The sequence below is a fragment of the Rhinatrema bivittatum genome, chromosome 4, assembly GCF_901001135.1.
Source record: "Rhinatrema bivittatum chromosome 4, aRhiBiv1.1, whole genome shotgun sequence".
Lineage (NCBI taxonomy): Eukaryota > Metazoa > Chordata > Amphibia > Gymnophiona > Rhinatrematidae > Rhinatrema > Rhinatrema bivittatum.
The window spans coordinates 89,144,142-89,157,619 of NC_042618.1; the positions used below are offsets into that span (position 1 = coordinate 89,144,142).

Genomic DNA, 13,478 nt, shown 5'->3' on the forward strand with positions numbered 1-13,478 from the left:
CATCGGACCTGCGACAGGAACCCTGCCTACCAACGTTTAGGAAAAGGCTCAAAACATGGCTTTTCAAAAAAGCTTATCCAGACCTCAACTGATCCTTACCTTCCAGCCACTTATTCAGACATTACAAACTCTTTGTTAACAATCTCCTTCACTACATCAAATCTACCTCACTGTTATTAATTTTGCATCATTGTAAACAATTTGCTTTCAGTTAATCTCCTTCTTCTCTCCCTTCAGCTCCTAGTTGTGCTCTACCCTGTTTTAATGTAACTGCAATTTTCTAACCATGCACTTGTTATAATTTTTAGTTCTCTGTATATTTCACACCCTGTTAATTGTAAACCAGCATGATGTGACACCTGTCATGAATGCCGGTATAATTAAAAACACTAAATAAATAAATAAATAAATAAATAAATAAAATGCATCATATCTAACTTTTCTTTTTTGGCAAATAAAGTAAAATATTTTTTAAAAGTTTCTGTAGTTTCAAAAGTCAAAGGAAAACCTATTTTATAGCAGCAGTGTCTTCTACTTTCTACAAATTTTACATTTTGCAGTGAATGGAAATGTATTTGCTTTCCCTCCCTCCTCAGGGAATGCAAGAGGAAGAGAGCTATTCTAGACTTAGTGCTCACAAACAGGGATAGAGAACCTCAAATGTCCGGGTGGGGGCTCACCTTAGTACCAGTGATCATCAAGTGGTATGGTTAGATATTACATAGTAACATAGTAATGACGGCAGAAAAAGACCAAAATTGTCCATCTAGTCTGCCCAGCAAGCTTCCCAAGGTAGTAACTGTCGCTCCGTGCAGGTTACTCCCGATGCAGTAAGCAAATGGTATGCTATTTCCGGAGTTAAAAAAAAAAAAAAAAAAAAAAAGACGCACTAACATGCAAATAGGATATGGAGAAGTCACTCGAAGACCCGAGTTTTGAACTTAATACGGACTTTGCTGAAATGGGAAAATTCCTGGAGATGGAACTTGAGACTGGGAGAAAATGGGAGAGGTGGAACAACTGTGGTCCAAACTAAAAAGGAGTGATCATAAAGGCAATTAATCTTTACATTAGTAACAAACAAAAGCAAGAGAAATAGGAAACCTATCTGGGTCTCAAAGGAAGTGGCTGATAAAATAAAAAAAGAACAGCGCTCGAGAAATATAAAGGATCCCAAAGAGAGGAACACAGGGAAGAATATCTGGTTAAAACAGAGAGACAAAGAAAGTAATCAGGAACGCAAAATGTCTGGCGGAAGAAAGGATTGCCAAACAGGTAAAGAGAGGTGACAAAACCTTTTTTTTTAGATAAATCAGAAAACAGAAAGGTCCGAAGTAGCATAGTGAAACTGAAAGGTGAAAAGGATCAATGTGTGCAAAGAGACCAAGAAAAAACAGAAATATTAAACAAATACTTCAGTTCGGTGTTCACTAAGGAAGACCCCGGGGAAGGACCATCGCAAGTTAATAAAGCTGTGGATGGAGTGGATTTGATGAAACCCTATTTACGGAAGAGAATGTATGGGAACAGCTAGGAAAACAAAGTAGACAAAGCCATGGGGCCCAATGAGATTCATCTGAGGATACTTAGGGAGCTCAGAGATGTGCTGGGGGGTCTGCTGAGTGACCTGATCAATAGATCCCTGGAAACGGGAGCAGTGCTGAGTGACTGGAGAAAAGCGGCAGTGGTCCCACATCACAAGAGTAGGAGCCGAGAGGAGGCTGGAAATTACAGGCCAGTTAATCTTCCTGCCACCGATGTGAGGCTAACGGAAACTCTGCTGAAAGAAAGGAAAGGATAGTGAACTACCTACAATATGGTGGCTTGCTCGATCCGCGTCAGTACGGATTCACCAGGGGAAGGTCCTGTCAGACGAATCCGATTTCTTTGATTGGGTGACTACAGAATTGGATCAGGGAAGAGCACTCAATGGAATTTTACTTGGATTTTAGTACAGGCTTTGGGACGGTTCCACATAGAAGACTCATGAACAAAATGAGAAGCTTGGGAGTGAGTGCTATGGTGGTAGCGTGGATTACAAACTGGTTGACAGAAGACAGAGTGTGATGGTAAATGGAACCTACTCTGAAGAGAGAACAGTGATAAGTGGAGTGCTGCAGGGATTGGTGTTGGGACTAGTTCTGTTCAACGTCTTTGTGAGCAACATTGTGGAAGGGATAGAAGGTAAAATTTGTCTATTTGCGGATGATACTAAGATCTGCAACAGAGTCGACATGCCAGAAGGAGCGGAGAGAATGAGACATGATTTAAGGAAGCTTGGTCAAAGATTATGGCAACTGGGATTTAATGCAAGAAGTGCAGAGTCATGCATCTGGGATGTGGAAATCTGAAGGAACTGTATGCAATAGGGGGTGAAGCGTTGCTGTGCATGGTACAGGAGAGAGACCGTGGGGTGATAGTGACTAGAAATCTAAAGAAGGCAAAGCAATGTGACAAGGCGATAGCTAAAGCTAGAAGGATGCTGGGCTGCATAGGGAGAGGAATATCTAGTAAGAAAAAGGAAGTGATAATCCCCTTGAACAGATCCTTGGTGAGGCCTCACCTGGACTATTGTGTTCAGATCTGGAGACTGTATCTCAAAAGGGACAGAGGTTGGAGACTGTCCAGAGAAGGGCGGCCAAAATGGTGGGAGGTCTCCAAATGACTTATGAAGAGAGGTTGAAGGACCTAAATATGTATACCTTGGAGGAGAGGAGGAGCACAGGAGATATGATACAGACCTTCAAATATTTGAAAGGTTTTAATGATGCATGATCATTAAACAGACCTTTTCCGCTGGAATGAATTCAATAGAACTAGGGGTCACGAAATGAAACTCTGGGGAGGATGACTCAGAAGCAATTTCAGGAAATATTTCTTCACGAAGAGGGTGGTGGACACCTGGAATGCCCTGCCAGAGGAGGTAGAGAAGACAAAAATGATGCAAGATTTCAAAAGGGCATGGGATAGACACTGTGGATCCCTAAAGGCAAGGGGGAGGGGAATGAAGTACGGCACGGGGGAATCTTGCTGATGTGGCAGATACTAAGATTAACAAACAACCGTCACATGGGGGTAACTTGTTGGTGTGGCGGATACTACCCTTAAACAGCCTTCAAAATGTGATGCAACTCCATCATTGCTCGCTATTTCAATGGCAGGGGGATTGGATTCAGACAACAACCAAAGACATTGAACTATACGGTGTGGGAAAACACATAAGCGTAGGGGTAACTTGCTTGATATGGCGGTTACTACTCTTAACCAAAAAGCCTGATACGACACTTCTGATGCAACTCCATAGTTGCACATTGCTCTCTGAGTCAACGATTTGGGGGGGGGGGGGGGGGGGGGGGGATTGGACTCAAATAGTAACAAGAACTTCACCTTGGTATTCTGAGTAACTGATAAGTATTGGAAACTGATAACTATGGAAGCTTGCTGGGCAGATTGGATGGGCCATAGGGTCCTTTTCTGCAGTCACTTTCTCTGTTTCTATGATGCAAGATTTAAAATTGAACTGCTGCGTCTTCTTAGTGATTTTTAGCACACAAACTAGAAACATTTCCAAAGCACACTGCAAACATTACAGTTTCCACTGTAAAACCAAAACAGATTTCAGTCACAAAATTTCCAGCACATTGAACATTTCTCTTCCAGTATTTACATTTTGATCCATTACCTCCAGCTGCTCCTTTTGTGTAAAGCCTTTCATGCTCTTTCCTGTGGACTGCCCAACAAAGGTCATCACTCTCACAGATGGCTGGTGCTGATGGAGCATTTCTGCAATTTCCTGGACACTGTCTCGAAATGAGGAGAAAATCATAACTCTGGTGTCAACAGGACTCCCATCAGATATACTCTTACCTGAAAACAGAAAAAATAAATGCCAGATGTCTTGTTTAGATACACAAGAATAAGTTTTAATGCAATCAGACAAATTTTCATTGCCCTTTCTAGCACATATTTGCAAGTATCTATTACCCTAATGCAGAGCTTTCCAAAGTGTGTGTCGCGACACTTTGGTGTGTCGCGCAAGCCCGGTGCACGTGACACACCGGCAAGTGGGAGCCAATGCGGCCGCCGGTGGAGCTCATCCCACTGGCGGCTGAGCAGCGAAGAATCGCAGCCGGAAGATCGGTAAGGCCATGGTGAGTTCACGTCACCACGGCCCGAAGAAAAAGGGCATGTCTAAACGTGCAGGTGCTCCGCCTCCTTCCTGCCCATGCGGCCCCGGAAGAAAAATGTTGCCGGAGCCGCTCGGGCAGGAAGGAGATGAAGCAGCCGCGTGCAGAAGAGGAGCCGCGTTGTTGCAGCGGGCGAGAAGAGGCCCGGTAGCAGGGCCCCCACCGCGGATCGGATCGGCCCGAGAAGATCAGGGCCGCTGCAGAGCCGATCCTGCAGCGACACGTGAAGAGGAGGCCCAGAGGTAAGAGAGAGGCTGAGGGCCCGTAGAGTGCGTGTATTAGCTGAGTTGAGAGATTGGGTGCCTGTATGAGCTGAGCTGAGTTGAGAGATTGGGTGCCTGTATGAGCTGAATTGAGAGATTGGGTGCGTGTATGAGATGAGTTGAGAGATTGGGTGCCTGTGTGAGTTGAGAGATTGGGTGTGGGAGTGAGGATCTCAATGTTTGCAGAGACAGATTGTGAGAGCCTGTCTGTGTATGAGAGAGAGACAGCATGTGACACTGAGAGCCTGTGCATGAGCAAGACAGCATGTGGGAGTGAGAGAGAGCCTGTGTGTGTGTGAGAGTCAGACAGCATGTGCAAGAGAGAGACTGTGTATGAATGATTGTATGAGAGAGAGAGCATGTGAGAGTGAGAGCCTGTGTGTGTGTGAGAGAGAGAGAAAGCATGTGAGAATGAGAACCTGACTGTATGTTTGAGGGAAGAAGATAGATGGAGAGAAAAGAAATAGAAAAAAAGACAATATGAAATGAATTGGCAAAAAAATAAGAAAGGGGAGGTGGAACAAAAAAGCCTGGGACCAACCAATTAGAAAACTAAGATCAGACAGCAAAGGTAAAAAAAAAAAAAAAGAAATAAATTACTTTTTACTGATTGGCACATGTAATCTTTGTTAATGTCAAGAGTAGCACTTTCTCTATGCGGATCTCACAATGTACGAGATCAACATGGAGGAACTGGAAACCCACAGGGCCTGCACAGAGGAGGCAGCAGAATGGGCTTCAGTGCCAATAGCAGCAATCAGCGCCTCCCCAATAGCCATGCGGCATCAGTGGCAGCAGAGGAATGAGAGAGGCTCCGAGGTTGCTGGCAAAAGAAAGAGAGGGGGTCTGCCTTTAGTGTGTGCATGTGTATGAATGGGTGCCTGTCTGGGGGTGTATGTGTGCGAATGGATGGGTACCTGCCTGGGGGATGGTGAGGGAGTGGTGTGAAAATGAATGGGAGCCTGCCTGGGGGTCAGTTTCAGTGTGTGAGAATGACTGGGAGCTTGCCTGGGTGTGTGTGTTTGTGTGTATGTGAGGGAGCCAGAGAGAGTGTGTATGAGAAAATCCAGGGGAGTAAGAGTTTGTGTGTGGGGTGTGTGTGGAGGAGGAGAGAGTGTCTTAGAGCCTGAGAGTGTGTCAGTGTCTGTGAGAGCGAGAGGTTATGGTGGGTATAAGAGCATGAATGTGTATGTATGTGACAGTGTATGTTTGAGAGAGAATGGACATGCGAGTGTGTGAGAGAGGATAACCTCTGGGAAATTGTAAAAAAAGTATATGATTTTAATTAATAGAAATTCTATTTATCAGTAGTTTTAAAATATTCTTTTATTAGTATGGTTTTACTATTATAACTGATGCTTTATGTTTCTTGATTTTGTTTGTTTTATGAGGAATGGTGGTTCTGTTTTTCCATTGTTAATACACAGAGTCTGGCTTCTTGGAGTTTCCATTTCAATTTTTGTCTAATTTGTGCTCCTTTATTTTGTATTCTGTATTTGGTGAGGGTCTGTCTCTGCTCTGTGTGTGTGACCATGATGAGAGATTCTGCTAGCATAGGGATCTATAGCAATCGGGTTTGGTTTGTTTCCTCAATAGGTGGTGTATTGGTATTCTAGGACCCAGTGTAATATTTACCCATGCTTTTTCACAGGTAGGGTTATTGTTGTTTGAGTCCTTGGTGTTATTACTGTTATGTTACAATGGGATTGCAGTATAGATTTTGAGTGTCTTTTTTGCGAGGTTTTATTTTAGTTCACAATGTGCCTGGCAGTGGAAGGTGTTTGTGCTGCTGTTACTGTGAGGTGACACCAGCATTTGAAAATATCTTTTAGTATGATGAGCTGTAAGGGAAACATCCAAGCTCCATGGTTTGGGGGAATTTCAGTGGATGCACAGAGTTACAGAACTGGAGGTGCAGGATTTATATTGACATTCTGTCCCTTCCTATAAATTCCAGATTTCACTCTCATAGCCATATAGAATTAGTTGAATGAGGCTATCAAATAATTATATAGTGTGAAACTGGCCAGCTTTTTAAAATTATGCAGAAGACCCTTTGGACTTTTTTTATTAACACCAAATATTCAAAAGCTGTGTTCATCCCATCAAGCTCATATATCTCATTAAAGAGGTAAATTAAATAACACAATAACTTTGTTTTATTATTGTTACTCATAAATTATAACAATAACATTAATCTTGGAATATTATATATTTTTAATATAAACGAAAGGTTTTCACAAGATATGTTGTATTGTGAAACATTTTATTATGTATATATTTAAGGAAACATACATAAATTGTCGAAATACATTTCGTTCATTTAACCTTTAACCTCCGGTTTGCTTGTAGACTAATTACTGTGTCCCGAAATTATGTTTGTCTAAAACGTGTGTCACCAACATGAAAAGTTTGGAAAGCTCTGCCCTAATGGAAAAATAAAGTTCATTTTTCTGCTTTTCATGTAACCCCACCCTAGTGTGCAACCTTAGCAAGGGTGAGGTCAAAAACCTAATTTGTAACTCCTCGGGACAGGAACCCTGGCAAACTGTACTGTCCAAGGTGTAGTTTTGTTTGACTGGGGGATGAAAGGAGTCCTCTCGGGTCCCAGTGTGGGATGGCTAACTCTCCTCTCCTGACTTCCCTAAATTGCGTGATAATTATTGATACTGTGTGTGCTGAAAGTGCCAAAGAAGTCACTGGAATCCCAAAAAAGGGAACACAGGAATGAATATCTGTTAAAACAGAGATGAAGAAAGAAATAAGGAAAGCAAAAGGTCTAGCGAAAGAAAGGATTGCCAAAGAAGTAAAGGAAGGAGACAAAACTTTTTTCAGATATATCAGAGAAAGAAGTGGTATAATGAAATTGAAAGGTGACAAGAAGCAATATGAGGAGAGAGCTGAAGAAATGGCAGAAATATTAACAAATACTTCAGTTTGGCATTCACTAAAGACGACCCAGGAGAAGGACCATTGCTGCTAGACAAGACCATAGATGGGGATGAAGTAGACTAAACTCCATTTACATAACAATGTATGGTAAGAGCTAGGCAAACTGAAAGTGGATAGGGCCATGGGGTCAGATGAAGTACATCCCAGGATACTGAGAGAGCTCAGATGTGCTGGCAGATCCGCTGAAGGACCTGTTCAAGAGATCCCTGCAAACGGGAGCGGTGTCACAGGATTGAAAAACAGTGATGGCCCTGCTTCACAAGAGTGGTAGCAGAGAGGAGGCTGGAAACCACAGGCTGGTTAGATTCACCTCAGTGGTGGGAAAATTAATGGAGATGCTGCTGAAAGAAAGGATAGTGAACTAATCTACAATCAGGTGGGTTGCTGGACCCAAGGCAGCATGGATTCACTAGGAGAAAGTTCTGTCAGACAAATCTGATTGATTTTTTTGATTGACTCAGCTGCATACTGCTCCCAGCATTCCCTGGGAATTTAAAGTTCTCTAATTCCAAATCCCTTAGTAACCTAAACTTAACTAGGAACTCAACAAAATTAAAATGAAGACAGCAGTCCAGCAGCAAGAGAAGGGGGCTTTCCAGTCTTTTTGCATTGAACTTCACATGTCTGATTATTTACCTGCCAATGAGAGATAGTATGTGTGCATCCAGTGCAAAGAGCTCCTGGCTCTCAGAGAACTGAGGCAGACAGACAGAGAGACCTTCATGGACATAGTAGCCAAGTCCCAAAACTAGTCTGGCAGCCCCACTGCTGCCTTGGATCAGAAAGGTCTCCCAGTCTGAGAACACCACCCTGGTGTAGCAGGAAGCAATCTTGTAGCAAGGACCTGCTTTCCAAATGATGCATTGTCTTCTCGCACGGAGAACAAGTCTCCATGGTTACTGCCCAGGAGGGAAGGGTTAGGTCGGCCATCATAATTGGTGATTCGATTATTAGAAATGTAGATAGCTGGGTGGCTGTGAGGACCATCTGGTAATTTGCCTGCCTGGTGCAAAGGTAGCAGACCTTAGGGGTTACCTAGATAAAATTATAAACTGTGCTGGGGAGGAGCCAGCTGACGTGGTCCATATGGACACAGAAGATGTAGGGAAAATGTGGAAGAGGTCCTGGAAGCCAAATTTAGGATTTTAGGTTGATTTGATTATATTTTAGGTTTTTTTTAATTTAATATTAAAATTTTTAGTATTTTATTAAGTATTGAGTTTGATAATTTAAATAACAATGCAATCATGAAATAAAATTATGTTTTTTACATTCTTGTTATATAATTGTAAACCGTTGCGAAGGTTAAACACCAAACATCGGTATATAAAACTGACTAAATAAATAGGTAGAAAGCTGAAATCCAGAACCTCCAGGGTGGCATTCTCTGAAATGCTCCCTGTTCCACATGCAGGTCCCCAGAAGCAGACAGAACTCCAGTCTCAATGCGTGGATGAATCGAAGGTGCAGGGAAGAGGGATTCAGTTTTGTAAGGAACTGGGGAACCTTTTGGGGAAGGGGGAGACTTTTCCCAAAAGCATGGGCTCCACCTTAACCAGAGTGGAACCAGGCTACTGGTGATAACTTTTGAAAAGGAGATATAGCAGCTTTTAAACTAGAACAAGGGGGAAAGCCGACAGTCACTCAGCACTGCATGGATCGAAGGATTGTATCTTTGAAGGATACTAATGAAATAGGAGAGAGGGGGCATTCCAACAGAGGTTCCAATAAAAGCAAACATAGTCCATGTGCCTATAAGTAAAAAATCACTTGAGCTAAATAATTCCAAATTATCCCTATCAACTGAAAACAGGTTATTAATACAAACAAAAAATGCACTTTGAAATGTCTGTATACCAATGCCAGAAGTCCAAGAAGTAAGATGGGAGAGTTAGAAATGTATAGCAGCGAATGATGATAGAGGCATAATTGCATCTGAGACATGGAAGGAAGATAACCAATGGGACAATGGTATTTCAGGGTACAAATTATATCACCATGATAGGTAGGATCAACTTGGTGGGGGTGTGGCACTTTATGCCCGGGAGGGTATAGGGTCCAATAGGATAAAGATCATTCAAGAGACAAACGGCCAAATATTAAAATCGGCCAGGCGTGAAAAAAAATCACCACTAACATGTGGCCGGGCCCTGCGCACACATTTTCAAAAGGGCCCGGCCCCGCACATAAGTGGCGACATGCACACAAGTGATGGGCCCTGAGAAAGGAGTAGGCCGGGGGGGGCATGTTCTAGGCTGGGCGGAGACTGGCTGGGTCAGTGACCATTAGCCAATGTCCTGGGGAAGCGCATGTCAGCAGCCAGCCAGTGTGCGTAAATTACTTCTGCTCCCAAGGAGCAGCAAATAATAAAATAAAGTTCTGGCAGGTAGGTTAGCTTTAGGGGGTGGAGAGAAGGAAAGGGGAAGGAAGATTAGGCAGGGGGGTTAGGGAACTGGGCATGTTATAAAATCGTCACGCACATGTTTGAAAATCTACTCCTAAATGCTCAGTAAAATCTATATGGGTAGAAATCCCATGTATATTGGGTAAGAGAATAGTGATAGCAGTATCTACCATCCACCTGGCCAAAATGGTCAGATAGATGACATGCTAAGAGAAATCAGGGAAGCTAACCAATTTGGTGTTTTGGTTTAGCGGTGTTTGGGTGGATTCTTGGGTACTGTGGCAGATGACCACGCCCACAGGGGGGAGCCCCAGTACTGGGCTAGACTCAGGACGCACAAACACAGAATTAGCTCTTTTATTGTACAGCTTGATGTGTACCCCCAGAGGTGGCAGTAGTGAGGTGATCCAGAGGTAGCAGGCCCAGGACCCTCGGCAGAGGGAACCTGTCTCACCACGTTGGTATAGGGGATTCTGGTGTAGGTTTCCCAGGCAAGGCAATGCTGTAGATGAGACAGACTGAGTGTTAGATTACTCACTAGATGGTAGCTGTAGGTTGGCGATTCCACCAGGCTGAAGTAGATGGTACAGGCACCGAGGCAGGGAGAGCAGGCCTTCGAAGAGCGAGTACCTGATCCCAGTAAGGCACCTGAAATAAAGCAGAGGCCCCTGAGGAGCAGGTACCCAGGTTAGCCAGTACGCCGAAGGGCAGAGAGAGAGCTTCCAGTGGCAGCAAGGAAGCGGCAGAGAAGCATTGACTGGCTGAGACCAATCATTGCTAACTCAATGAGCTAGCAAACAAGTACAGGCTAAATACCCGGATGGCGTGACATCATTTGAGGGGGATGCCCCCAAGGTTCGCGCCATAGCTGGAATAAAGGCGTGGGCAGCGCGCGCGCACCCTAGGCGGCCCTTGGGAGTAACATGGCAGGAGGCAACGCCATAGCCGTTCCGGGGACGCCGGAGAGAGCAGATTGCAGACGCGGCGGTAGCCATCTTCCCAAGGCTAGCGGGGAGAGCTGAGAAAAAGGTAAGGCACAAGGGTCGAAGCCGTCTGAGACCAACAGACGTAACATTTGGCAGTGCAGAAATAATGGGAGATTTCAATTAACCCAATATCAACTGGGTAAATATATCAGAACATGCTAGAGCAGGGCTTCCCAAACCTGTCCTGGGGACCGCACAGCCAGTTGGGTTTTCAGGACATCCACAATGAATATGCATAGATACATTTGCATACCATGTAGATAGTATATGCAAATTTATCTCATGCATATTCATTGTGGATATCCTGAAAACCTGACTGGCTGTGGGGGTCCCCAGGACAGGTTTGGGAAGCCCTATGCTACAGACAAAGTTCCTGGATGGAATAAATGACTACTTCATGGAGCAATTGGTTCAGGAACCAATGAGAGAGGGAGCTATTTTAGATTTAATTCTTAATGGAAATCAGGATTTGGTGAGAGAGGAAACAGTGGTGGGGCCACTTGGCAATAGTGATCATAACATGATCAAATTTGAACTAGTGACTGAAAGGGGTCAATATGTAAATCTACAGCTCTAACAATTTTCAAAAGGAAAACTTTGATAAAATGAGGAAAACAGAAAAAAACTGAAAGGTGCAGCTGCAAAGGTTAAAAGTGCATAACAGGCATGGGCATTGTTTAAAAGTACAATCTTAGAAGGGAAATCCAGATGTATTCTATGCATTAAGAAAGGTGGAAGGAAAGCAAACTGTTACCGGCATGATTAAAAGGTGAGGTGAAAGAGGCTATTTTAGCCAAAAAAATCCTTCAAAAATTGGAAGAAGGATCCATCTGAAAAAAATAGGAAAAAGCATAAGCATTGCCAAGTTAAGTGTAATACATTGATAAGACAGGCTAAGAGAATTTGAAATTAATTTGGCCATAGAGGCAAACACACAATACAAATTTTTAAAAATATATCCAAAGCAAGAAACCTATGAGGGAATCGGTTAGACTGTTAGATGACCAAGGGGTTAAAGAGGCTCTTAGGGAATATATAAGAGACAGAGACAAGATGGAGGCGGTCCAGAGAAGGGCGACCAAAAAGGTGGATGGTCTTCATCAAATGACTTATGAGGAGAGATTGGAGAATCTAAATATGTACACCCTGGAGAAAAGGAGGAGCAGAGGTGATATGATACAGATTTTCAGATACCTGAAAGGTTTTAATGATTCAAAGACAACAACAAACCTTTTCCGTCGGAAAAAAAAATCAGCAGAACCAGGGGTCACGATTTGAAGCTCCAGGGAGGAAGACTCAGAACCAATGTCAGGAAGTATTTCTTCACGGAGAGGGTGGTGGATGCCTGGAATGCCCTTCCGGAGGAAGTGGTGAAGACCAGAATTGTGAAGGACTTCAAAGGGGTGTGGGATAAACACTGTGGATCCATAAAGTCTAGAGGATGTGAATGAAGAGCGGATGGCTCGCGGGAATGACGGCTACTACCTGGAGATAATACCCTTATTCAATAAACATACACATGGTTAATGCGACTCCAACATTGCTCTAAGCTTCAACGGCAAGAGGAAATGTGGAAAAAAGGATTTGCATTCACAAAAAAGTGGGGAGTAGCTTGCTTGTTACGGCAGCTACTACCCCAAACCAAATAAGCCCGATACTTCACTTTCAATGCATATCCAGCATAGCTCTCTGCTTCAACGGCAGGAGGAATGAAGAAAGGTGGATCTATATACAGACAACAACCAACAAGGACTGGATTATTTAGTCTGGGTAAACAAATAAGCATGGGTGTAGCTTGTTTATTGCAGCAGTTACTACCCCTAACTAATTAAGTAGATATTTCACTTAGATGCAGTTGCAACACTGCTCTCTCATTAATGGTGGGGGTGGAAGGGAAATAGAACCAAAAGGTTACTAAGAGCCAAGAGTAACATAAGTATGAGAGAGAAAAAAAAGTGCGAAACTTGCTGGGCAGACTGGATGGACCGTGTGGTCTTCTTCTGCCATCACTTCTATGTTTCTATAAGGCCATTGCAGAAAGACTAAATGAATTATTTGCTTCTGTTTTATTAATGAGGATGTTGGAGAGATACTGGTTCCAGAGATGGTTTTCAAGGGTGATGAGTCAGATGAATTGAACCAAATCATTGTGAACCTGGAAGATGCAGTTGGCCAGATTGACAAACTAAAGAATAGAAAGTCACCTGGACCGGATGGGTATGCAGCCCAGGGTTCTGAAGGAACTCAAAAATGAAATTTCAAATCTATTAGTTAAAATTTGTAACTATCATTAAAATCATCCATTGTACCTGTACCCTGATATTTAAAAAGGGCTCTAGGGGCGATCCAGGAAACTATAGGCCAGTGAGCCTGACTTCAGTGCCAGGAAAAAAGTGCAAACTATTCTAAAGATCAAAATCACAGAGCATATAGAAAGACATGGTTTAATGATACACAGTCAGCATGGATTTACCCAAGGGAAATCTTGCCTCACAAATCTGCTACATTTTTTTGAAGGGGTTAACAAACATGTAGATAAAGGTGAACTTGTAGATATAGTGTATTTCAATTTTCAGAAGGAGTTTAACAAACTCCCTCATGAGAGGCTAAGAAAACTAAAAAGTCATGGGATAGGAGGCGATGTCCTTTTGTGGATTACAAACTGGTTAAAAGACAGGAAATAGAG

At 43.2% G+C, this 13,478-nt stretch overlaps 1 protein-coding gene across 4 annotated transcripts in view; it reads right to left on the minus strand.

The window, feature by feature from the left end:
* Window positions 1–13,478, minus strand: part of FANCM (FA complementation group M) — a 293,517-nt gene that overhangs the window by 168,920 nt on the left and 111,119 nt on the right. For all 4 annotated transcript variants that reach the window (XM_029598464.1, XM_029598463.1, XM_029598465.1 and 1 more), the window contains one exon: window positions 3,683–3,867. In XM_029598464.1, coding sequence (XP_029454324.1) covers window positions 3,683–3,867 — 185 coding nt within the window. The remainder of the gene's footprint in view (window positions 1–3,682; window positions 3,868–13,478) is intronic.